The 26,511-nt window shown below is 39.8% G+C and overlaps 2 protein-coding genes across 3 annotated transcripts in view; one reads left to right on the plus strand and one right to left on the minus strand.

Moving 5' to 3' along the window:
- Nucleotides 1–15,175, minus strand: part of ctdspla (CTD (carboxy-terminal domain, RNA polymerase II, polypeptide A) small phosphatase-like a) — a 43,105-nt gene extending 27,930 nt beyond the window's left edge. The window contains exon 1 of one of the 2 annotated variants that reach the window (XM_056248867.1): nucleotides 14,770–15,175. In XM_056248867.1, coding sequence (XP_056104842.1) covers nucleotides 14,770–14,842 — 73 coding nt within the window. In that variant the 5' untranslated portion in view covers nucleotides 14,843–15,175. The remainder of the gene's footprint in view (nucleotides 1–14,769) is intronic. The other variant, XM_056248868.1, reaches the window with a different exon arrangement.
- Nucleotides 15,176–17,627: 2,452 nt separating this feature from the next.
- On the plus strand, nucleotides 17,628–26,373 carry gars1 (glycyl-tRNA synthetase 1). Its single transcript, XM_056248869.1, has 17 exons — nucleotides 17,628–17,923; nucleotides 18,351–18,452; nucleotides 20,414–20,516; nucleotides 20,646–20,787; nucleotides 20,888–20,976; nucleotides 21,403–21,479; nucleotides 21,628–21,773; nucleotides 21,869–22,018; nucleotides 22,122–22,284; nucleotides 22,365–22,529; nucleotides 22,610–22,716; nucleotides 22,841–22,987; nucleotides 25,115–25,200; nucleotides 25,281–25,390; nucleotides 25,473–25,566; nucleotides 25,649–25,839; nucleotides 25,926–26,373. The coding sequence occupies exons 1-17, from the start codon at nucleotides 17,663–17,665 to the stop codon at nucleotides 26,049–26,051; spliced, it is 2,259 nt and encodes a 752-aa protein (XP_056104844.1). The 5' UTR covers nucleotides 17,628–17,662; the 3' UTR covers nucleotides 26,052–26,373.
- Nucleotides 26,374–26,511: the final 138 nt, after the last annotated feature.

The raw sequence follows: 26,511 nt of genomic DNA on the forward strand, positions 1-26,511 counted from the left end.
CGGCGACGTATCCTTTTTACTCTGTTGTATTCTCTTCTAGCTTACTCCTAAAAGAGCGTGAGTGTCTTTTTAAAGATGCCTCGCATTTCCTGCGGCTCGTGTAGGGCCCCGGAGACAGCCGGAACCTGTGGCCACTGCGACGCGCTCGCCGGAGAACCTCCCTCGAGCCTCGCTCTCGCCTTCCCCGCCTCTCTTCACCGACGCGCAGCTGCCGCTCACGAGCCTCACTGCCGTCGCGTCTGAGGATGAGGTTGAGGGACACGCCACAAGGGACTGCTGTTCTAACCGCGGCTAGCTTCCTTTACGTTACAAGGAAGCTACCGCGCCCACCATAGAAGCAGTCACTCCGCCCTTTGTGGGACCGCGCAGTGATAAGCGCCGTTCCCAAAGGCAGCCGGAGCCTGTAGCCACAGCGACGCGCTCGCCGGAAAGCCTCCCTCGAGCCTCGCTTTTCACCTTCCCCGCCTCCCTTCACCGACGCGCAGCTGCCGCTCACGAGCCTCACTGCCGTCGCGTCTGAGGATGAGGTCGAGGGACACGCTATGGACTGCTGTTCTAACCGCGGCTAGCTTCCTTTACGTTACAAGGAAGCTGCCGCGCGCGCTCTTATCTGCTCGCGCTACTTAATCTTTCGTAGTTTCCCCCGTGGCTCAGTGGCTAAACTCAAAGCTTTCGCGCCAGAGACCCGTGTTCGATCCCGGCTCTCGCAGCAGAAAAAAATTATGCAGCTCTCCTCTATGAGCTTGCGACCAGCTTTCTTACGTACAGAAAGCGAGCGCGCGCCCCCGAGCGCATGCGTCTAGGGCGAAGGAAGGAGAGAGTGTGGTTTTTTGTCCCGCCGAGGCCTGACAAACCCCCTCTTTTTCTCAAACATTCTCCAGCTCCTCCTAGTTCGAGCGGCTGGTAATGTCTTTACTGCAGTAGAGAGCCTGTTATAACACGCACGCCTGCAGACAATGCCGACACGCACACGAAAACTGTGATGACGCTCTCTCTCTTATCTGCTCGCGCCAACTAAAGCTTATGATGTTTCCCCTGTGGCTCAGTGGCTAAACCCTAAGCTTTCGCGCCAGAGACCCGAGTTTGATTCCCGGCTCTCGCAGCAGAGAAAAAAAAAAAATTATGCAGCTCTCCTCTCTGAGCTCGCGACCAGCTTTCTTACGTACAGAGAGCGGCTTTCGATTCCGGCTCCCGCAGCAGATCAAATTTATGCGGCTCTCCTCAGCGAGCCGCCGTATTCAAGTTTATTTCCCTGTCAGTCCCCTTCAATCAGGCTACTGCAGTGGTCCATTTAGCAGCCAACGAGCCGGCTCATTTGCCCTCTCGCCTGCACACATACGCCGTTTTCACGGCGACCCAGAGAAAATCTCAAAAGAGTATAATGTCTGGTCCGGCTCACGCCGTTGGTGTTTTAAGTGTAGTGAAAGTGCCCACGCCCCAGTGTTCACCCCTACACACAAGCACATCAAATCTCGTGTCACTCACAGAGCACACTCTCATAAAGCGCAGAAAAGCCGCTCGAGTGTTGAATATACGGAATGTGTCCACAGGTCTGTGCCCACTATCTGCCCGCTCTGTTACACAGTCAATAAAACAGGTTATGAATGTAAGTCTCGTGCCCGCCGGAGAGCGTTCACGCTTACTGACACACACCTCCCCCCGGGCGCCGCCCGCGCGTTTAAATGTTATCACAAAACGCAGGGCATTGATAAGACGCTCCCCATCCGTTATGATCGGGGCGTCATAAAAACTCTTGTAAGTCTCGTGCCCGCGCACACGCGCTCACGCTTACAGAAAGCTTTTCCACCCTAAGCGCTGCTTGCGCGTCAAAAAGTGAGAATAAAATGCTCCCCATCCCTTATGATTGGGACACCTCACATAAATCAGACGGTCTCGGCTTTCAGCGAGCAGCCATTGCCCAGAACCGAGAGCGCGCGCGCCGCGCTTTCGGCTCCGGCTCAGTTTCACAAGCCCGCAAATGGCGGCGATCTGAACCCGGAGGCCATTCGCCCCCTAGCGGCTCACATAGCTGCGTGGGAAACTATCCCAGGGATTTCAGAATGGGTTCTGAGCACAATAAGCAGGGCTATACACTTCAATTCATTCGCCGTCCCCCGCGCTTTCGAGCCCGGACCGCGACGATAGTGAATGCGGAAGTAGCACACCTACTTCACGCCGAAATAGCAAAGCTGCTGTGCAAAGGGGCTATAGAAAAGGTGCCGCCTTCTCTGAGCGAGTCAGGCTTTTACAGCCGTTATTTTTTCGTATCCAAGAAGGACGGAGCCTTCAGACCTATCCTAGATCTGAGACATTTGAACAAAGTGCTTGTGAGAGGACCGTTCAAAATGCTTACGACCAGGAAAATCCTCGCGCACGTTCGCCCGAGGGACTGGTTTATTTCTCTAGATCTGAAGGATGCCTATTTTCAGATTCAGATAATACCCCGTCACAGGCAATTTTTGAGATTCGCCTTCGACGGTCAGGTATATCAATACACCGTCCTGCCGTTCGGCCTGTCTCTAGCACCCCGTACATTTACGAAGTGCATGGACGCGGCGCTCGCCCCCCTGAGAAGTCAGGGGCTGCGAATAATGAACTATCTGGACGATTGGCTGATTTTGGCACAGTCAGAGACAGAGCTGCTATCTCACAGAACAGTGCTTCTCAGTCACCTGGAAAGCTTGGGTCTCACGGTCAACTGGACCAAGAGCTCATTACTACCCAGCCAGTCAATTTCCTTTTTAGGAATAGAACTGGACTCGGTGACCATGTCGGCTCGTCTATCGGCACAGCGCGCGCTCCGTGTTCGCCACCTAGCCGCGTCTTTCCAGAAGGACAGCTTTCTCCCTTTGAAAACATTTTAAAGGATGCTGGGCTGTATGGCATCAGCTGCTGCGGTGCTCCAGCTGGGCCTACTGCGCATGCGCCCGCTCCAACGCTGGTTGAATGCTCGCCCGTCCCGCCGAGCTTGGGTTTCTGGCGGTCAGAAAATCAGAGTGACTCAGACCTGCATAGCGGCTCTGCAGCCCTGGTTAGTGGCCGACTGGTACTAGCTGGGAGTGATGATGGGAACCATCTCTTATCGGAAAGTCTTTTCGACAGATGCGTCCAACTGGGGTTGGGGCGCGCTGTTCGAGGGCAGACCGGTCTTCGGCCAGTGGTCAGAGCAAGAGAGGTGTTTTCACATAAACTGTCTGGAGATGATAGCGGTCGAGAATGCGCTGAAGCGCTTCCTCCCGTTCATACAGGACCAACATGTTCTTGTCCGCTCGGACAACATGTCTGTGGTATCCTATGTAAACCGTCAGGGCGGTGTCAGATCCAGAAATCTCTGCAATCTGACGGAACGCCTCCTTATTTGGTCTCAGATGCACCTGCGCTCGCTGAGGGCGGCGCATGTGCCTGGCCATTTGAACGACGGCCCAGACAAACTGTCCAGGGACAACGTTCCCCCAGGGGAATGGTCCCTGGGCCCCCAAACGGTCCAGAAACTGTGGCGCCTATTCGGCAGGGCGGAAGTCGACCTATTTGCGTCAAAAGACAACGCTCAATGCCCGACGTTCTCGAAGGACGAGGACGCGCTGGCCCAGGTTTGGCCCAGCCTCCGGCTATATGCTTTCCCTCCGGTCTCTCTGTTACCACAGGTGATCAAGAGGATCAGGGAAACGCGCCACTCGGTGCTCCTCATAGCCCCGCGTTGGGAGAATCAGATTTGGTTCCCGGAGCTAGCACGGCTGTCACATACAGCTCCGTGGCCGATTCCGGTGAGGGCAGATCTCCTCTCTCAGGCTCGCGGCACGATCTGGCATCCCCATCCAGAGCGCTGGTCTCTGCACGCATGGTTGATCAACGGGTACTCGTTGCCCTGCCAGAAGGAGTAATGAACACGATCGCGCAGTCTAGAGCCCCTTCCACGAGAAGGCTCTACGCGTCTAAATGGTCGGTGTTCTCTGGATGGTGCACCGACAGAGGTCTGGACCCGCGGACATGCGGGGTGGCGCATCTGCTCTCCTTCCTACAAGAGCTGTTGGATAAGGGAAGGTCCCCATCCACACTCAAAGTATACGTGGTGGCCGTGGCAGCGTTCGCAGAATCGACGCACGGCCAGTCTTTAGGAAGACATGAGTTGGTCATCTTCTTCCTTAGAGGAGCTAGGAGGATGAACCCGCCGCGCCCCCCGTCGGTTCCCATGTGGGATCTTTCACTGGTCCTAGAGGCCCTGAAAGCTTTTCCCTTCGAACCACTAAACTCCGTGGGGTTGAAATATCTATCACTGAAAACCGTCTTTCTGACTGCACTGTCGTCAGTAAAACGTGTGGGGGACCTGCATGCGCTGTCTGTCAGCGCATCGTGTCTTGAGTTCGGGCCGTATGACTCTAAAGTCATCCTCAGACCTAGACATGGCTACGTTCCTAAAGTGATGGGCACTCCGTTCAGAACGCAAGTTATCTCGTTGTCAGCTCTGCCAGCATCTGACAGCGAAAGTGATGTGAACCTCCTCTGCCCTGTCAGAGTGCTGAGGTTTTACATTACGCGCTCCGCCTTATTCAGGCGTTCGGAACAGCTGTTTGTTTCGTTCGGTGGGCGCACCAAAGGTCTCACCTCCTCGAAACAGAGCCTGTCCAGATGGATAGTGGACGCTATAGCAGCCGCTTACGCGTCAAAAGGTCTGCAATGCCCTCTGGGCATCAGGGCTCATTCCACGAGAGGCGTGGCCTCTTCGTGGGCATGGTCCAGTGGAATTTCTATCCATGACATATGTGTAGCGGCGGGCTGGAGCTCCCCGTCTACCTCTGTCAGGTTTTATAACCTAGAAGTTCCTGCCTTGCAGGCTGAACTGTTGTCAGTTTAAAAGAGAGGTGTATTCTGCCCAGACCTCCTGCTCAGATCACTCTCACACGACTCAGCTCTCCTGGTTGAGCTGCACTAAGTAGGGTATGTGCCATGTGCCTATACAGACCGGCGCGCTGCTCTGTATTCCCTATGTGTGCGTATGTACAAGTGATGGCCCGTGTGGCTGGCCACCTTATTCTCCACCTTACAGGGTTCCCCTGAAAGTTCGGGGTCTCATGGTGGATGCTTAGCGCGCACGGCGTTGACAAAGTGTTCCCGTAGCGTAAGCTAAACTTACGCAATACGAGAGAACCTCTCGTAAGAGAACGCTACTCGGTTACTAACGTAACCTCGGTTCTCTCTAGAGAGGGAACGAGTATTGCGTAACCGGCCGTGCTCGCGCCACGAGCGACTTCGCTTCAGTCGTCGAAAAACCAGGGAAGTCAGCCTACAGCCCCTGCTTTTATACGCTAAGCCACGCCCATTCTGGCGGGCTGTGACGCTATGAAGGCGCGAGCGCCCTTCATTGGGCGTGACGTCACGCGGGGCTCACTGGTAGGCTGCAGCAGATGCCAGCAGGGCAGCCAATGAGCACGCGAGATGGCCTGCTCTAGGTCTGCTAGCTGCTGCACTGCGTTGACAGTGAATACAAAATTAAGGATAATTTTTTGGCTTCAATATCTCGAGTAGATGAATCTTTCCCGTAGCGTAAGCTAAACTTACGCAATACTCGTTCCCTCTCTAGAGAGAACCGAGGTTACGTTAGCAGGGGTGATAGTAGAAAAAAATCCTGAGCCTGAACTTTTTTCCCTGGGACAGATGCGTAAGGGAAAGTTTATCCTCCGCTAATTTCTGACACAAAGTGACGAGTCATATATTTTTGTCATTATTTTTTGAGAATGCAAGACACACACAAACACATGCCTATCTTCATAATTCTAGTTTTGACTTCTAAAGTTTTTTTTAATTCGACCCAAATCCTAAATTTCACTTGCACTGCACTGCAATATATTTTATTCATGATTAATAGGCTATTGCATTGCAAAATAATGTGTGCTGGTCAACTAGTCTAAAATTAAGAAACCCCTAGAAAACGATTGATTGTCTGTCGATTTTCAGTCTCTTTTTAATGATAGGCCTTACGCATCTGTCAATCATCCCCGCTTGCTATTTGGGGAATGAACCCAGCGCTATGATTGGTTGAACTCCGCTTCTTTAGCTGTTGCTTGATTTGAGGACAGCGCGTGCACAGAGGCGTCACCAGGTTTTTGCGTAGATTGACAAATCGTACCAGGGTAGCCTACTTTGAGGTCAAAATGCGTGCCCGCTACGCAAAATGCGTACATGTTGGCAGGTCTGCGGCTGAAGTACACTGGTGTGGTTTAGTGAAAGCGCCTCTCAGATCTTGGGAATTGTCAGATCCGCGAACGCAAACCTGATTTTTTTTTTTTTTTTTTTTCGCAGACACGTCTGTACGCCGGAAATCCGGCGTGGCGCCGGAGCGCTATCAGGCCTGCGTTAGTAACCGAGTATCGTTTTATCGAGCACCAAGCACCCTCCCATCGAGTTTGTGCTTATCAGTGCTTGTGCACCATATTTTCTGTGAACGCGCCAGTCTCTTCAGCATCGATCTTTCACCTTCATTTCTACATTTCTAAGGGGTTTTCTTTTCCTTGGTTGTTTTGGACCTCATGATTGACAGTCAGATCTCACACAGCCCTGCGCTGATTGGACCAGAAGGACCGGGAGGGGTGGGTTTTTTGACAAACAAATAACAGGCTCTAGGTGGAGGTAGAAGCGCAGGTTTTTTTCTAAAACCGGCTGATTTATGTTGTTCTGTCGAAGAATAGTGTCGGTTTCATTGAATATGATCAAAAAAATCTTGCCGACTGCAGCTTTAAGTAAAATTACTTTTAACATTCAAAAACAGACATGTTCAAAATTCAAAGCTTGATTGTATTGGTAGTGGACTGACTTACAGGTGACTTTTATCCAATACCTCCCTTCATGTATTTACAGTAAAAAAAAATTTTTTAGGAAATTTCTGTAATATAATAAAAGTTTCTTTTTCTTTTATCATGTTTCAAAGGTTGTAGTTCCTATTAACCAGACTGACTTACAACAGGTGAAATTGTGCCAATAGCTCCTTGTATGCACAGTACACAATTTGTTCTTTTCTAAAAACATTAGCCCTAACGTTACTGTAATTCACCTTAAGATTTTTTTTATCCATGTCCCAAAGCTTGTGGTAGGTTCCTAGTGGCCAGACAGGTGAATTTGGTTATTACAGGTGAAATTGTGCAAATACCTTCCTGTAATTCTGCAATTCACCAAATGGTTTTTATTTTTATTTATCAAATTATATTATAATAAATTATACGTTTTAACATCTTGGTGGAATTGCCAGACGTTCCCTTAGGGATCATGCGCTGTGGTAGCGTGTCAAAGCATTTTCGAGTATAAATACGCAGCTATAATTCATGTAGGTGATTTTGAAGTCATATTTTATGTCGATATACAATGGTTACATCCTGTTAAAACTAATCGTGGTATTGATATATTAAGACTGCCGACTCTATAGAACAATGGCAAGGAAAACAAACCTTACCGCGCTCCGAGAGCCCTCTAGTAGTCGGGAGCATTTCCGTTGTGTTGTGGATTCATTTAGTTGTGTTGTGACTTAATTTCGTTGTGTTGTGAACTTATGTTTGCTTTTTAAATTTTGTTGTGTGGGTGCACTACTGGGCCACCGTAATTATACCCAGTTTAAAACACATTCACAGAGAGAACCACTCTGAACCCAGGGGACCGATGACTGCCCACAGAGCCAAGGTCGGTAGGTCTAAAATTGAGACTCTCTCCACTGGAGGAAACGGCTTTTTCTGCCACTGTGAAAACAGGGTACAGTATCTGAATCATGCAGTTATGATGATTAACATTAACATATAATGGAAAGTCATACTGTTAAAATGGACTTGCATAAGTCAATATGTGGACATAAAATAAAACTGTAAGGCCCTATGAAATCCATTTTAGTTTTCAGAATCAGAATTAGAAAGAGCTTTATTGCTAAGTATGTTTGCACAAACAAGGAATTTGTTTTGGTGACAGAAGAAGCTTCCAGTACACAGAGACAATAACAGTAGCCTACACAGATAGTAAAAAAAAAAATAAAGATATACGAATAAGATAAACATAATGTATGTAAGATATAAATAAAAAAATACAAAGTTTTAGTTTCATTTAATTTTTTTTAGTTTTAATGGTTTTGGTTTCCATTTTAATGGTTACATGAAATTTTTGTCATCAAAAAGCATGTCTAATTCAATGAAATCATGAAACTTGCAACAATTTAACCAATTTTTTTTTCTCCCAAATTCAGTGTTTTCTGTATAGATTTTTCTATACAGTGTTTAAATTTTTTATTAAATGAATAAGCAAAAAGCATGTATAATCAGTTGAATTCATAGATCATGAACAATTTAATAACTCATTCAAACGTTTTAAATAATAGGGCTCTATACATTTTTTATTCTTTCAGATTTTTTTCCCTCCAGATTTATTCTTTTTTTCTGGATTTATGATTTAATAAAAATGTATTATCAAAACGGTGGTAATAAAATGAAGGCATAAAAACAAACCATTTCAAATTCTTTCAAAATATATATAAAAAAAAATTTGCCAAACAAAGAGCTGCACAACAGGTTTACATGTAATATTAGAACAAAAATGGTGATATTCCTTACAAATGTAAGTTTTATTGAGTTACTGCAAATTATTGCTATTTGAAACATCTAATAGATATGTATAAATAAGTGATTTGTATTTTATTTCACTTGTTATGAATATTCCATTCTAAAAAAAAAAAAATAATAATAATAACTAAACTGTCAAACATAAACATAAAACATAAATTAACATTAAAATATAAAAAATAAATATTAAATAAAATAAAAATCATTATTGAATATTTTGGTTGAAAATACATATTTATGAAAAAAGAGTATTTCTGGCACCGAATGCCTTGTACTATTGCAGCTGGAATGATGATTAGCATGCAGTCCAAAACAAACCAGAAGCAAAGCTCAAACAAAGCTCAAGAGATATGCTGCATAAATAACACAACAAGCACAAACATATGCTGAAGCACAAATTTATACTGCTACTCTCAGAGTCCACAGAGATGCTACATAAAAAAAGCCTAAGACTGAGAGAAACATAGTATTTCACACATTCACACTAAGATAACATATACTAACACATTAACACACACCCAGCGCCATCAAATGAAGAACTCAGGAGGGTGCCAGTGAGTATCATTACACAAGCGGAAGCGAAGCCCACCCACACTATCTGACCCTGATGACTTCTGGCTACTCTGACCACCAACAGTATTCAATCTCCTCAGCTTCCTCTCAACACCTCCATCAGCCTTCCAGAAGCCACAAATCCACAGATGACGTCTTCGGAGATGATATTAACTATTAAAGAGAGGAAGAGTGTCTTAGGAAGAGAATAAATACCTCTGAGGACCGTTTCTCACAAGCGCCTCAAGCTTCTGAATCTCAACAGATTCCTCACCATCTCCAACTCTCCAAAGATCTCCCTGTTGCCTTCAATAATATAGCGATTTATACAATTCAGATTGTTTCAAAAAAAGCTTCACAGTTTCGCACAGAAACAAATAACAGAATCAGTGATGCACACTTCATCAGATTTGTGGATTTACGGTACGTTGTTAAAAAATTCTGCTTGAAGATCAAGATACGTCACGCCAACATTAGGTGGAAATGGAAGAGTTTTAGTCTGTCCAGCAGGTTTAAACATGCAGTTGTTTAGCCATTATTAGATGATGACTGTATTAACAATGGCCATTAGCACGATGATCATGCTTCTTGTTAAAAACTATAGAACACAACGTTTTGGTATTTCTGCAGGAACTAACATTGCAAACTAATTGTGCCCCATGTCTAAACTGAGAATTAGGAAGTCAAACATCCTTTTGTTATTGAGCAAGGCGACCAATCCATACTGTGAAGGACCACAACGTTGGTGCTCTTCCATGTTGAAATATGATTCTGTAGGAGGTGCCAGGCAGCTTCTAATTGGCTGACGATGTGAGCGGTGTGGGGATAAACATCTACGCTCAGACACTTGCTAATCTGATTAAGGTAAACGGATCATCCAATGATACCTGACAAAGTTAAGACTTATTAGAGCAAAGCTGGTCAGTTCAGCAGCAATGCAGCACCAAAGCATGGAGCAGTACAGTGAATTTGATTAAATTCAATCCTAATATCCCATCCCATGGATGTATCTGTAGCCTCGGGATAGCCTGGGAAACTCTTCCTTTTGAACTCTTTTAGCACGTCATGTTCCAATATGCTATTTATAGAGAGCAAAGCATGATGTGGGAAGCCAGAGGCATCTTTATAATGTCTCCTCGATAATAATGTGGGCATTTCACTGTCAAATATGTCCTCCGCCTTCATTAATCAGAGACGTCCGTATGAATGTGTCTGGCTGTGGCTTTAAAGAGGAATTTAAGATATACAATTCCTGAGACAGTAGCCTATATGTAATACATTATTAAATAAAACTTTAATATACTGTATATAACAATTCAATTAAATTGATCAAAAGTGACTGAAGAGTAAAGACTCTTATGTTACAAAAGATTTCTATTTCAAATATATGCTGTTCTTTTGAATGTTATATTTATCAAAGAATCCTGAAAGAAAATGTATCAGTTTCCACAAAAATTTTAGGCAGCACAACTGTTGTCAACATTGATAATACTAAGAAATGTTTCTTGAGCAGCAAATCATTAGAATGATTTCTGAAGGATCATGTGACACTTGAGACTGGAGTAATGATGCTGAAAATTCAGCTTTGCAATCAATATTTAAAATATTCTAATAGAAAACAGTTCCAGTATTTGTAGAGTTACAGTACAGCCTTGGTGAACATAAGATTATATATAAGAAGAGGGATGCACAATGTATCTAATCTATAGCATTTTGATAATTTGGCCGATATTAGAGTTTTGTTTAATTTATCGGTATTGTTTGATATTGAATATTTAGTTGTTGTGCATGCTTATTTCCCCTTATTTTTTACATTTAAATGACTGCCATTATCTAACACTCAGTTATAGTTCTTCTTTAAAAGCAATAGGCCTAATAATTGAATACTGTTAAATGTAATCTTTAGCAAATCACAAAATGAATATTCCTTTTCAAAGGCTATTATATTATAATGTCCTGATGCCTAAATTCTCTTGTAGCATTTAAAAATTAAGTCATTTTTAGTCTTTATTTATATTCACAATATATTATCATTCATCAGTGCATCCATATACGAAACAAACTACTTTCCCTCATCACAATCCATCATGACCCATTTCTAGGGTCACGTTGTGAAGCCTGCATAAAGCTAATAATCCATAAGTTGCATGAAGTAAACCAAACAGACTGCACGTCAACCACAGATGGATGATACAGGGATTGTTTTTACAGTTGGTTGGATAATAGTGTTTCATGCTGATTGTATGATGTCATCATGTGCTTCCTGACATTAGCTGGCAGGCCAATTCCCTAGCGCTTATGCTATGAGTTTTTGTGGACTGACAAAACAAGGCCTCATGCCTTGCAAACAAACATAATGTGTACTCTAATCAACTGGAATTATGAGCACATATTTGTAATTTGCTGCACACTCACTCAGAGACCAAAAAAGGCCTCCAGACTGTACACCCGACCGCATTCGGTATGCAAGGCTAAGATTGCAACAAGAATGCAAAATGAGAGCATATTCCAAAATAAAGTGGAAGGAGACCTAACCTTGACAGACTATTTCTCTTAGAGACTAAAGGGTAAAAAGCTTTTAACAAGCCCTGAAAGTCTCTACCTCATCCATCACGTGCATCTACAACTGGATTCGCTTTATCACCTGTGACGGTGTTTGTCCCGAAACCCTCAGCAATAAGATTTAACTTCATTAAACTCTATACATTATGCATAAAGGTGCAATCTATAAGCACAAACACCAGCGCCACACTCAAAACACGACATGCATTTGTCAGCTGCTTCTTTGCTTACAATGAAACGGATAGGTTTCTGAAAATAGCCCCATCTGGTTTGAAATATTCAGCAAGTGTGGCTGACATCCAAGGCCACTGGGTTAGGAGAGTTTTTCACCACACGAGGGGACCGGTGTGCAAAGCTTCATTTTGGAAAGGAAAGGTTGTGTTTCTGCATGACAAACCTCGAAAGCTAAGCTTCATTATCCTTTTTTAGCTGTAGATAAGAGACAGTGGCATCTTTTTAATGAGATTCTTTCAATGTAATCTCACAGAAAGCTCTGAATATCAAAAGCCCAACGGAGATGACAATTCCTTGCAATACAAAATTATAAGGGGTGTTCTTGCTGCATCAAGCAAAGTGTCCTTACTCCTTATAATTAAAGGAAATGTCTTATACAGTATGAAATGTCAGTGGTTGCCCCCCTAAATGCCCCATTTCATCTAAAAACTTGATTTTAAGGTACAGAAATAACAAAACAACATGGACGTAGAAGTAATTGGGGATTGGAGGTTTTAAAAACAGAACTGTGAAGCTTACAGAGCACTTACAATAATTATTCTGTTAAAACTTCTGTATTATTTGAACTGTAAAGTTGTTTTAAATCATCAATTTTTATAGTTGTTAGGGTTTTAGGCATTGAAGTATTATAATTTTACATAATTTTACACAGGAAAGCAATCTGTAACACCAAAATAATGTTAATACATCTCATGGCTATACAGTAATAAATACTATGATAAACAGTGAGAATTTAAAGATGTTATGAAAATTCACCATATCTTACAAAATGCATGTTATTGATCTTATTGTGAACAATTCCTCCATGGAAATGTTTCATTTTTAACTTTTTTTTGTAGCTTTTTTAATTAAAATGTCAACCCAGTCTTCTCGTAAAACGATAGACTAATCTTTGGTGGCGAATTTTTCAATTCCACTCAGATGTATCAATAAGGAAAAATTGCTTCATTGCTTCCACTTCAACCATTCACTTTCAGTGCGTCTCACTGCAACCCAGATTTCTACTTTTTTGAAGAAAAGAAGAACAAACTGGAAATTATTTTGTGTTGATTATGTTTTACTTGTATTGAACCTGGAATATTTCTTTAAAGGGCATTATTTTCAATCATTAATCCCATTAAATCTGTTCAAAGAATAACTAAATGTTGCTATAGGGGTCCATTCACTCCCATAAGAGGTGGCAGGCTGGCAGCTATGGCTTGATTTGCGAGTGTGCGCTTTCCTGTTCTTGAAACATGGCCGTGCATAAATTAAGATTTATTTAGGACCGTTGAACTTATTCTCTGGAGCCGAGCATAAGAGGCCAACATTATTGCACCGAGAAACATCTCTGAATCTAATAGGCAGAATTCGAGCAAAGCGGGCATACTGTCTCATCCTAAATCAAAAAGTATGTTAAACTGATAGACATGATGAGGGATTCCTTTGTCATGTGATCCTCTCATAGTGGAGGTATCCTCAGTCAACTGATCCAACTTCCCAGCAGGGGAGCGGTGAGAGGGCGCATTACACCCCAAAACCAGACCTCGTCCTTCTGCTCCTCTCTCGTCAAGTAAGCCCTCCAACATGTGGACTACCATCTGTTTGTGCTCTAAGTGACTGTAAAATGTTTATGTTGTGTTGTTATCCTCAGAAAAGTAGCCGAAAGCCACGTGAAAATAATTTACGTGATTTATTTACTCGCATTAATTCGTTTGGGCTAATCTCATCACTTCATCTCACATTAGTGCGTGTTGTGTTGACTTAAGCAGGCACAAGACTTCCATGGGTTTAAACACTCTCTTGAGAACTACTTAAATGAAGAAGCAATTATAAAAAGCCACTGATAACTGCATAAGTATGAGTTTGTTTCCTGACGCTCCATGGAAGTGCTATGGAATTCAATAAGCATTTGATACCATATTGTTTAAAACCCAAGAACAACAAGGGGTTTAACCACATTAGGCTTCAGATGGTGACCAAAACGACTCAAAATGTGTCAAGAGCACTTGGGGAAAGTGCCAGGCAGGAGGAGATATTGATTTGCTGGGTAAACTCATTGAGTAAAATAAATCTTATTTTAGAAGCACTGCAAAATCCAAAGAGAAAATTAACTAAGACGTTTCTGCTTCACTGTTAACTCAATCCTTTCAAACTACAGACAACAGCAATCCACCTCTTACACCGAAATTACATCATATGTTTAGTAAGTTAGCAGTTAAACTGATTCTTTCATCCACAGTTATTGCTTTCAAGAGAGAAAACATCAACATTTCTGAGCAGTACAATAACGCATGGTTATCATTTGACAAGCAGAAATTGGTACAAAAACTGGGATCTGAATGGCAGAGAATGGCAAAGCCAGTTCAGTGTTTTGATTTCAGGCTCAGTGGCATTAAATATTTTTTATCCGCTTATTGAGGCTCTGGCTCCAGCACAAGCATTAAGATTGATGCTTAGGGAAATAACTGTGAGCGAGTATGTGCATCCATGTTAAATACATTGTTGCTTAAAACCACGAACAGAAGGCAGCTGACTGGAAACACTTGTTTTGAGATTCTCAGTCAGAAGCTGAGAAACATACATTGAAATTTTTTTTATTATTCTGTATTTTAGTTTTGATTTCCAAAATAAAACAAGAAAAAAAAACGTCGATAATATAAAACATTAATAATAATACATTATTTAATTTATTATTATTAAAATGTTACATTTAAAAAAAAAAATCATTAGTCTTTATAATATTATGGATTAATAAAATCTTAAGAGCATCAACAGCAAAGCCGCAGTGATTCCGCTGTCAAAACAAAAACATCCAACATCCAGTCAAATAAGCAGGCGCCTATCGCCTTACCTTTTTCTTGACAAGAAAGGATCTCTTCCTCCTTTGGATTTGCTACCTGGGTAATGATGGACGTGTTGTCCATGGAAACGGGATTTTATTCCTCCTCAGTCACTTATGTTTTGATAATTTTTAGCTAGCCTAATGCTAGCGAGCTAGCGGAGTGTGTCCAGATGGCAGACGCACCATACACTGCACACGATCTTACACCACCACATCCACATAAACATTCAACACACACTTCATGATCATACGGCGATCGATGCAAGACGATATGCTCCAGTCAGATGACGGCAATCGGCGACATTTCAGCCCTCGTGTGAAATCAGGTCTATGGAGATCAGTGACAGAGTGTGTAATAACAAAGAGTCTAAATCTGCAGCCGCTCTTTCTCTCCCCCTTCTCTCTGTGTGTGTGTGTGTGTGTGTGTGTGTGCGCGCACATGATTTGACCGTGTGAAACTACCCTTAACTTAATCAATTCTCAAATTATTAATTTCTACTGTATGCCAGCATGCCGTTGGTTTTTTAGTTCTCCTAAAGAAGATAGAAAAATGTACCATGGTAAGGTAACCCTACAGTTACTTTTACTTGATATCAGCCACACTCAAAAAAAAAAAAGTTTGTGTACACTTAAAACAAACAAAACAAAGAATCTTTTTTTTTTTGCTTGTTGCGTATACAGAAGACCATAATGCACCTAATGTTGAACCCTATCATAATGTCATGACACAGATGTAAACAAGATAAATTACATTTTATACATTTTGTTGTTTTCTGACTTATTTCTCACTTGCTTTTTTTAAGGTTATGTTCAAATAGCAGCTTGGATATAGTTTGCGTCTTATCAAAACCATCTAACAAAGAAGTGTCAAGTAAAAAAACAACAACCAAAAAACAGCACATACAAAACCAACTAATTTAGTAATCTGTATTACAGGTCAAGCTGTTAAATTTATTACAGTTTTTCTTTTTATATCTGGTCTGATCTTTATACGTCACTTTTTGATATAGTTTGTTTGCTCTCACTTTAGACAGCATCTCACATTTAGCTATAATAATTTCAAACCTGTTTCAGACTAGGAAACCATAAGCTACTGTAGGCCTATATGAAACATCAAATTTAAAGAATCTGGTGATGAAGAAAATGATCAATTCTAGCCTATAGCTACATTAAACAGAAGAATCTTTAAAGGGGAAATGATTTCGATGAGATAGCCTACTAAGAGAAATTACAGTGATTTCAGAAATGATGACAGGGCGAGAGGTGGGAGGGCTACTGAATATTTTATGACGGTGGGTGTTTGATCTTAATGTTTAATAAGGCAGTCTGTGTGATGCAACCTTCACTTCAACTAGTTTTACAGCCTATTTATCCTTCAACACATTTCTGTATCTTTTTTACGTTTTAATATGAATAAAATATTATAAACAATGTAACTATAAATAAATAAATAATGTCAACAGGCCATTAAAATATATATCATGTTTAGTGCTTGTTGTTCTGTTGAGTTGCTAAATTAATTTGGATTTTTAAAAACCGAATACGAATTTATGGTTGTTCTATTTACGAAAACATTCAAATACTACAGAATATTCTTTTAGCTAATAATGAAAGTCTATATAACTAATGGGTGACGTTTAAATGTAGAGTAATTGTAGTGTTTATTTTGTGGCAAGTGGCTTTAGATTGTTATTCCACAGTTGTTGTTGAGGCAGTGTTTAAATTTGGGCTTATACTGACATCTTGTGGCCGAATAGTAGGCTACTGGAATCTCCTGGAATACTCCTGGAATCCTGTGATTGGAGGAGATGAACTGAAGTCAGATGTAGGCCTATTCATCTTGCCCGATTTTGCCGCTGCTTTCACTAGAGCTATACGTACAAATGTAGAATATCGCAAAACAAGTGTTTGTTTAAGGAGACAATTGCAGAGGAGATTATATTATATTATAATCCCTTAAACATTATTGAAATATTTGTATACAATATGTAAATTGTATTATATCATCATCATGTAAGTAAATTGTCTTCTCTAATTATATTCTCCAAGTGTCTTCCTGAGGTATAGGCCTACTGTGGATGTTGTACTGATGAATTATTATTGTAAGGGCAGGGGTAACGTAGACTAGCCAAAAATTGACAAAAGTGCGTGTAAAAGATAATGTGAAGCTTTGAAAAAGACAAAAAAACAATGGTCCATTCGATCGATGGATCTTAATAGTAAATATTGAAAACAAAAATCAATGACAACCACGAAATTTTGTTACCCCCCAGTAATTAGATTACTGCTACCTTGCAATGAATTACAATTAGAAAAAGGTCACTGTGTCTTCGTAGATAATATGACAGCACTGATGATAGTAACGCACAATTACATCTATAAATTGAGTCAACTGTCAAGCTGACTTTATTTCTTAAGTCATGATATTGTGTGAATTATTTTAGTTTTCAAAAAAGGAGGAATAATTATATTCTTGTTTTGAACTTATTTGTTTAGCTATATTGTGTGTATTTTAATTGTTATCTTCGTTGTAATGTATGTTTTATTGTTCTGTGTATTGTTTTTTTCTTCTTTTTTCACAAGGTGTTGAGTTCAAGAAGTCAATAAAATAGCCTACTATTTAAAATTATTTATTATTAATTATAATGTTTCATGTATTAGTAAACATTTATTTATTTAAAGTAGGATTTAATTTATGTTTTGCTTGATTTTTTTATTTCGATTTATTATCGAGAGATATTATCGGAAATATTGTGTCGAATCTGCTATTTTCCAGTTAAAACTCAATCCAATTAAACCAAAAGAATGGCGAAAGTGTCGAACTGAATCCCCGCCTCCACTTACTCATTTTTGGGGATTTCATCATTCAGTTCCGCTGTGTGGTTGCTCCTCCTCTCGGTCCATGCTGTCTCTCCGTAGCGCAACATCAGCACTCCTACTCAGGACCGGTACCCAGATCGCCACCGTCCGCGCTGTTCCGAGGGTCCGATCCAGTCCCATACGCCTGTGTGCTTCCCCTCCGACCAGAGCACTCTCGCTGTCGGGCTGTTTGTGTGAGAAGAAGAAGAAGAGAAGCGCGTGGCTGGAGATAACAGGAGGACAGAATATGGATAGCAGTATTGAAGAGGTTCTGGCTCCCTTGAGACTGGCAGTGAAGGAACAGGTAATGAAAGACAATAACAAGCATAATGTAATATGCTGCATTACTATCTCACATAGTCATGCATTGCATTAAATACGTATGTTATTGTCTTTTTATTCGAGGTGGAAACGTCATTTAGGAATGTAATGCGGCCCTTTTATATTATTCAAAATTGTTAAAATGGTTTATTATGGAAAACTATATAATGCATTTTTGCAAAAGTGATATTTCAGGAAGTGTATTACAGTGTGGTGGTTTTATTTGGGGTTTTTACTGTTGGATTATTCAGTCTGTCAGTGCCACGTTTGAGATGAGCAATTCTGACAGACCAATGGAGACTGAGGGTGGGGAAAAACACAGACTAGGAAAATGTTGATGGATACATATGTTTTTTAATATGTAGTAAGTAATCATAGTAATAAACTAAACTGTTTATTTTTCCACATAGGGTGATGTTGTGCGTCAGTTGAAGGAAGAAAATGCTCCTGATGTTGATGTCAATAAGGCCGTTGCAGAACTGAAAGCTCGCAAGAGAATCCTTGAGGCCAAGGTGAGAAATGTTATTCTGTCTTTCATGTTTCTTTAAAGTCACGTGGGGATCCCGTTAAATATGAAGTGTTTAGTTATTAGGTTCAATACATTTTCTCTTATCCCAGTTCAATATTCATAGACTGTAGAGTGCAAAGTCTTTGGTAAAGAGTTGTTTTTAAATTCGTTAAAGAGACACAAACCAAACCAACCAGCTATATGTGTGTGTGTTTGTGTGTTTTTGTCTGTGTCAATAAATTAAATAAATTATAAATTGCCATTAATTAAATTAAATGTGTCAGTTTGGTTTTTCAGTGGCATTGCATACGTTGTAATTTTTACATTAAAGGTGCAAAAGTTCTCATATTATTTATCTTTGTTTTATATATACTTGCATGCATACATGACGGTACCGTGGTCAAAAATTTGGAAACATTACTATTTTCTTTAATGTTTTTTAAAGAAGTCTCTTATGCTCATCAAGCCTGCATTTATTTGATCAAAAAATAGTAATGTTGTGAAATATTATTACAATTTAAAATAATGGTTTTTTATTTTAATATACTTTAAAATGTAATTCATTCCTGTGATGGCAAAGCTGAATTTTCAGCTTGAAACAATTCTGCTGCTTAATCTTTTTTTAGGGCTGTCAAATGATTAATCACGATTAATCACATCCAAAATAAAAGTTTGTGTTTACATAATATATGTGGGTGCACTGTGTATAATTATTTTGTATATATATATAAATACACACACATGCATGTATATTTAAGAAAAAATATTATTTATATATAAAATATTTATATTTATATAAAATATAAATTATATATAAATCTATATACAGTATATACATGAAAATATTCCTTAAATATATACAAGCATACATGTGTATTTATATATATATATATATATATATATATAAAATAATTATACACAGTGCACCCACATACATTATGTAAACACAAACTTTTATTTTGGATGTGATTAATCACGATTAATCATTTGACAGCCCTAATTTTTTCATAACCTGGGATACTTTTTTCAGGATGAATTAAAAGTTTTTAAAAAACAGCATTTATTAAAAATATAAATATTTTGTAACAATATACACTACAGTTCAAAAGATTTTCTTTTCTTTTTTGATATTAAAGAAATTGATATTGTTAGAAAAGATTTCGATTTTGACATGTGACAGTGAAGACTGTAATGAGGCTGAAAATTCAGCTTTGCATCACAGAAAAAAATTATATTTTAAAGTATATTAAAAAAGAAAACCATTATTTTAAATTGTAATAATATTTCACAATATAACTTTTTTTTCCTGTTTTTTTTTTTAAATAAAAAAATCAGGCTTAATGAGCATTTGAGACCTCTTTGAAAAACATTTTTTTTTTTAAGTAGGGCTAATGTTTGCAAATTTTTGACTGGTATTGTATAGATATAGGTATAGATTTGATTACGGTACTTAATTTGCAGTGCTTTATGGGAGTGGGCACGCACTTGAGAGTTCTTTTGGTGCAATGTGCTTTTTTTGATTCTCTGATTGGTGAATATTTCTTTATTTATTGATTAACAACCTCGTAGCTCACAATAGTTGTATAGGGTTTCACAAGGGTTTATACAGTAAGTTATTGTTAAAAAAAATCAATTCCCCTATGGAGAACCTAATTGGGATTTTCACCTTCGGAACCTGACTGTTGCACTCTTCTGTCTGAAAAACAGCTATACTGGTTCAACCAATAGTGTGAGTTTATGGGGGGGGGGGGACTGTCTGTTTGACCGACCAATGGCTGGTGGGTAAAGTGTTCTGGAAACCTGTTTAAAAAACCACCATTATTTTTTGCAGTTCTGTTTAATAACACATTACACACTTCATCTTTAATAATCAGAAGATTGTTAGCTTGAATAAGTTGCTTTGAGTTAATTTAGTTACTGTATGTCTTATCCAAATGATTTACATAAGTTTTTTCCATTTCACAGGAGCTTTCCTTACAGCCCAAAGATGACATTGTGGATCGAACCAAGATGGAAGACACTCTAAAAAGACGTTTCTTTTACGATCAGGCATTTGCTATCTATGGCGGTGAGTATTTTCTGTTTGTTTACAATATTCCTCCATTTATAAGTATTTTAATAGCTTCTTTACTAGTAAAAAAGAACCTAGACTGACTTGTTATCATCAACTAATAGTTTGTTTTTGTGTGTGAGAAAGGTGTGAGTGGGCTGTATGACTTTGGGCCCGTCGGATGTGCTCTGAAGAACAATATCCTCCAGGTCTGGAGGCAACACTTCATCCAGGAGGAGCAGATTCTGGAGATCGACTGCACCATGCTTACACCAGAACCCGTCCTCAAGTGAGCATTCAGCTTTCTATTCCCCTTTAATCTGTTCATTCAATCTGTTGCCATGGCATCATCTCTGGAACTCTTATTCAGTGCTTTTGTCGTGTTTCAGGACATCCGGACATGTGGATAAATTTGCAGACTACATGGTCAAGGATGTCAAGAACGGAGAGTGTTTCCGTGCCGACCACCTCCTTAAAGGTTTGTCATTGTTTCTTATATTAACAACCGCTAAATCTGGACCAAAGTTGCCAAAGTTAACTTTATGGATTTTTAGAAAATATTGATTGCTCTTCTTGCACTCACAGGCTTATACTTTTTTTTAAATATTTTTTTATATATAAAAAGCTCTGTAATGAAAATGCCCCTACCTGTAACTTATTTACTTAAGTATAATGGTTCAGGGTGATTTAAGCCAATTAACTTTAAATGGTTTCAATAGGAAATTTCTATTTCAAAATTTCCAAAATGTGAAAGCTGCTTAGGTTTTTATTTTAATATATTTAATTTTAATACAGGTAATATACAGTAATAGTAGCAGTAATATGTCCTGTGGTGAAATTAAATAAATAAAAATAAATACTACTACTAATAATAAAAATGCATGCCTTGTCTTTTGCTTTTTAGCTCATCTACAGAAATTAATGAGTGACAAAAAATGTAAGGCAGATAAGAAAACTGAGATGGAGAGTGTCATCACTCAGGTATGTCTCACTTTGGGCAATGTTTTAATAATCGTTCAAACTCTATATGAATAGGGAAGTCCACACAGAATCCACAAGAATTTTTTGGGGGTAATCATTTGTTTATTTGTTTATTGATTTGTTCTGTTTATTATTATTATTTTTTCAGATGGATAATTACACTCAGCAGGAGTTGGCAGATTTGTTTGTGCAATACAATGTCAAGTCTCCCATTACAGGAAATGACCTCACACCTCCCATCTCATTCAACCTGATGTTCCAGACCTCCATTGGGCCTGGGGGCAACATGCAAGGGTATGTTGGGCACCACTAGATTACATGCTATAATTTCAAAATATCCAAAGTATGAAGACTGATTCATTATTCGTGGGGCTACATTATTTCCTTAGCTATTTAAGGCCAGAAACCGCTCAGGGAATCTTCCTCAACTTCAAACGTCTTTTGGAGTTCAACCAGGGGAAGCTGCCATTCGCCGCCGCCCAGATCGGAAACTCCTTCAGGAATGAGATCTCTCCTCGCTCTGGCTTGATTCGCGTCAGGTGCGGATTATGATTTCCTTTTGAACATAACTCGCTTTTGTTGTTTTGCTGTCACACAGAAGTGTTTCCATTGGGATTTCAAATTTGATATTTCTCTCCATAGAGAGTTTACGATGGCTGAGATTGAGCACTTTGTAGACCCGACTGAGAAGGTTCATTCCAAGTTCTCAAATGTTGCTGATCTGCAGATCATGCTTTACTCCTCCAAAGCACAGACTAGTGGGCAATCTGCCCAGATAATGAGGCTGGGTGATGCCGTGGAGCAGGTTAGTCAAGATCTCATTTATAATGCATTAATTATAATTAACAGTTCGGTTGTTCTAACAAACTTTCGTACTGTGTGTAGGGCATCATCAACAACTCCGTCTTGGGCTACTTCATTGGAAGGATCTACCTTTATCTGGTCAAAGTGGGTGTGGCAAAAGACAAGCTTCGTTTCCGTCAGCATATGGACAATGAGATGGCCCACTATGCCTGTGACTGCTGGGACGCCGAGACCAAAACCTCCTATGTACGTTCAGTGTTTGCTCGAGGACCTTCTGTGCAATAGAATAGGTGTTTATTTGTGTGTTTGCACGTGCTGTTTTTCAGGGGTGGATTGAGATTGTGGGGTGTGCTGATCGCTCGTGTTATGATCTTCTGTGCCACGCACGGGCCACCAAAGTCCCTCTGGTTGCTGAGAAACCCTTGAAGGAACCCATATCCTTCAACTTCCTTCATTACTTTACTAATTACAATTGTCAAAGCGTTTGATTGGGATCTGAATAGTTCTGTTTCAGTTAGTTCTGTTTGTCTTCAGTCACCTTCTTTAACTGCTTCACACAAAGTTGTAAATGTTGTCCAGTTCGAGCCAAACAAAGGAGCCATCGGCAAAGCATATAAGAAGGATGCCAAGTTTGCCATGGAGTACCTGGCCATCTGTGATGAATGCTATATCACAGAGCAGGAGAAACTCCTCAACGAGAATGGGTGAGCATCATCGCTATTAAAGGGGACATAGCATGAAAATCAGAATTTTCTGTGTTTAAGTGCTATAATCGGGTCCTCGGTGCATCTACCAACCCAGAACATGTAAAAAGTGACAACCCAGTAACTTTGTTTTGGTAAGCCTTTCTCTGCAAGGATGTCAAAAAATAAGCCAATCAGATTTGATTCTGTAGGAAGGGGATCTTATAATATTACCGCACCTTAATCTGCACGTTTCCACCCTCGACAGCGCCACCATTTAGTTTTCGCAAGCAACAACAGTGTAACCAGTTCTAACGCAATGGCAAAAGTTCGAGCAAAGCATGCAAACTGTTCTGTCGTTGCTGCACAGACGAGCACAGAACACTATTTGACCAAAAAATGTCACAGCTGTCTTCTAAAGACCTCAGGGAACTGTCAATTTGTGTTAAAGTTAAACATGACGGTATATATGCAAGTCGATGAGATGAATCAATGTAACTCCACAACAACTACATAAATGTGTCCACTACCCATTCAGAAACATCCAGGTGCAGTCTAAAAGTTGCAACGTCTTCCTGAGTCTCTCCATAAGGCTTCACTCCGCAACTTATTTATGAAATTTGACTGAAATTTGCATGTTTTGTTATTGCCAGAGTATCCAAAGCTTGTGTAAAGGATCTGCTCTCTTCTGAATGGGGGGGGGGGGGGGGGGGGGTGGGGGCGGGAAGCAGCAGCTCGTTTGCATTCAAAGGGATACACAAAAATGTCGTGTTTTGCTCACACCCAAAAAGGGGCAACTTTGACCAGCTATAATAAATGATCTAGGGGGTATTTTGAGCTGAAATTTCACAGACACATTCTGTGGACACCATAGATTTACATTACATCTTGTAAAAAGGGCCATAATATGTCATCTTTAAGAGTATTCTAAATTTTGGTTGCACTTTATTTGGTAACACTTAATTTCACAGTGTCATTTTTACATGTTACTGTAGTAATAACTATAAATTATTCAGAATTACACACAACTAACCCTAAACCAAACCCTAATCCTATCCCTAACCCTATAGTAAGTACATGTTACTTAATATTACTCAGTACTTAGATGTATAATTATAGTGTAACAAAGACACCTTAAAATAAAGTATAACCCTTTATTTTAAGGTGACGTAGTTACATTGTACTTACTCAAATAAGTACTGAGTAATATTAATTAACTATACGTTCTTACTATAGAGTTATGGTTATGCATAATTTACTGTTATAATTACTATAGTAAGTACATGTAGTAACATGTAACTACATCTCCTTAAAATAGTGTTAACAAAATGTTTAATGTCAATGACCCCCAAATATGAAGATTCACAATATAAAGGCAGGGTTTTTTTTGTTTATCAAAATGAATTTAATGAATTAAATATTATTACAATTTTAAATCACCTTTTTTCTAATATATTTCTAATGGCAAACATGTTTTTACAGCATCATTACTCCAGTCTTCAGTGTTACATGATTCTTCAGAAATTGTTCAATATGCTGATTTGGTGCTCAAAATTTAATTTTTTTATCACAGTTGAAAACAGTTGTGCTGCTTAATATTTTTGTGGAAACCATGATAAATGTTTTAGGATTATTTCATGAATAGAAAGTAATTTTAAAAAAAGCATTTATTTGCAATAAAGACATTTACAATGTTATAAAAGATTTCTGTCACTTTTGATCAATTTAATGCATCCTTGCAGAATAAAAGTATTAATTCCTTAAATTTAACTGTTCCCCAAATTTTTGAATGGTAATGCATAAGTTTATAATAATAATAATAATAATAAATCAATTAATAATTGGCTTTTATTTGTCTTAGTCCTAAAGTCAATGTACATATTTTTTTTAATTATTATGTTAACAGTTTTCGCCTGTCCAATATTAAAATATAAGGTATATTTTTATATGATATTGGTACTTTTTTGAATTACATGCAGTCAAATTCTTATTGGCTATTTAAAAAAAACAAGCCCTTTGATATGTCCCATCCCAGCTTCCTTTTTCAATAGGCAAAACTTTGCTCATCAAGTTATGTCATCGTTTTTTAAACCAATAGTGCCCACTAATATGATTCTGTTCATTGATTGGTTTCCTCTGTCACTGCAGTGAATTCACCATTGAGACTGAGGGCAAGACTTTCAAACTCACCAAGGACATGGTTAATGTCAAGAGGTTCCAGAAGACCCTGCATGGTGAGAGGCAGAACCTTACCTTTTATGTCAGCATAACAAGAATATGTAAAACACATAAATAAACTTTAACTTATCCACAGTTGAGGAGGTTGTTCCTAACGTGATCGAACCCTCCTTCGGCATCGGAAGAATCATGTACTCCATCTTTGAGCACACATTCCGTATCAGAGAGGGTGACGAACAGAGAACGGTAAACACATTGTGCTGTAATATTCGGTAATTAATATGTTTGTCTTGCTTTATTTATGAACTTTGCTGCTTTCTCTGTTCAGTATTTCAGCTTTCCTGCAACTGTTGCACCATACAAATGCTCCGTCCTTCCATTGAGCCAAAATCAGGAATTTATGCCGTTTGTTCGAGAATTATGTGAGTGATAACATCTCTATTTATAAAAAATCCATCAACGATATCGAAATAATATTTGTAATAACTTTGCTTCGCTCTACAGCTGAAGCCCTGACCAGGAATGGTGTCTCCCACAAGGTTGATGATTCCTCAGGATCTATTGGTAGGCGCTATGCCAGAACGGACGAGATCGGTGTGGCATTCGGTATCACCATCGATTTTGACACTGTTAATAAGACGCCCCACACGGCCACTCTGAGAGACCGTGATTCCATGAGGCAGATCAGGGCTGAGGTAAAGTCATATTTGTGTCTTCATTTCATTTGAGTGAGCGTTGGTGTTGACTATTTTGCTGACATGTACAACCTGTTTATTTACAGGTTACCGAGTTGCCCGAAATTATTCGTGACCTGGCCAATGGTGCCATCACATGGGCAGAGGTGGGAAGCAAGTACCCGATCTTTGAAGGCCAGGAGACCAGCAAAAAGGAAACGGTGGAGGAGTAGGCTTTCTATTTGTCTATATCATCTGCCTTTTCACTGGAGGCAGTCACAGACATTTTTACATCTGCATTCATAGGATCAAATTTATGGCAATTATAACGTACAACCAATCAATGTGTGCACCAGATGTTCCACACAACTGGAACCACTGTTATCAAGTACTCCTTTAAAACTCAAGGGAACTCTGTAAGGACCTAAGGATGACCGTAACTAGGTTACTGTACTAGTTAAAGGATTTCACCATTCCTGTTTGTGGGTTGATAAATGAAGACATGAATCGTGCATATGGTCAAATAAATCAAACCAGCACTTTCTGGACCTATAAGAGTGTGTTTGGTCAGTTTTTGTTTGATCAAGTGTGTGTTCAGCAAAAGATGCACTGAATTTGTTGGCCACGTGGGGGCATAACAGCTGCTAGATAGTTGATTGTATGGCTAAAATATTTTTGACTCAAAGCCTGCTC

Source organism: Rhinichthys klamathensis, unplaced genomic scaffold, assembly GCF_029890125.1.
Source record: "Rhinichthys klamathensis goyatoka isolate OS25496 unplaced genomic scaffold, OSU_Roscu_1.1 h1tg000059l_1, whole genome shotgun sequence".
Classification (NCBI taxonomy): domain Eukaryota; kingdom Metazoa; phylum Chordata; class Actinopteri; order Cypriniformes; family Leuciscidae; genus Rhinichthys; species Rhinichthys klamathensis.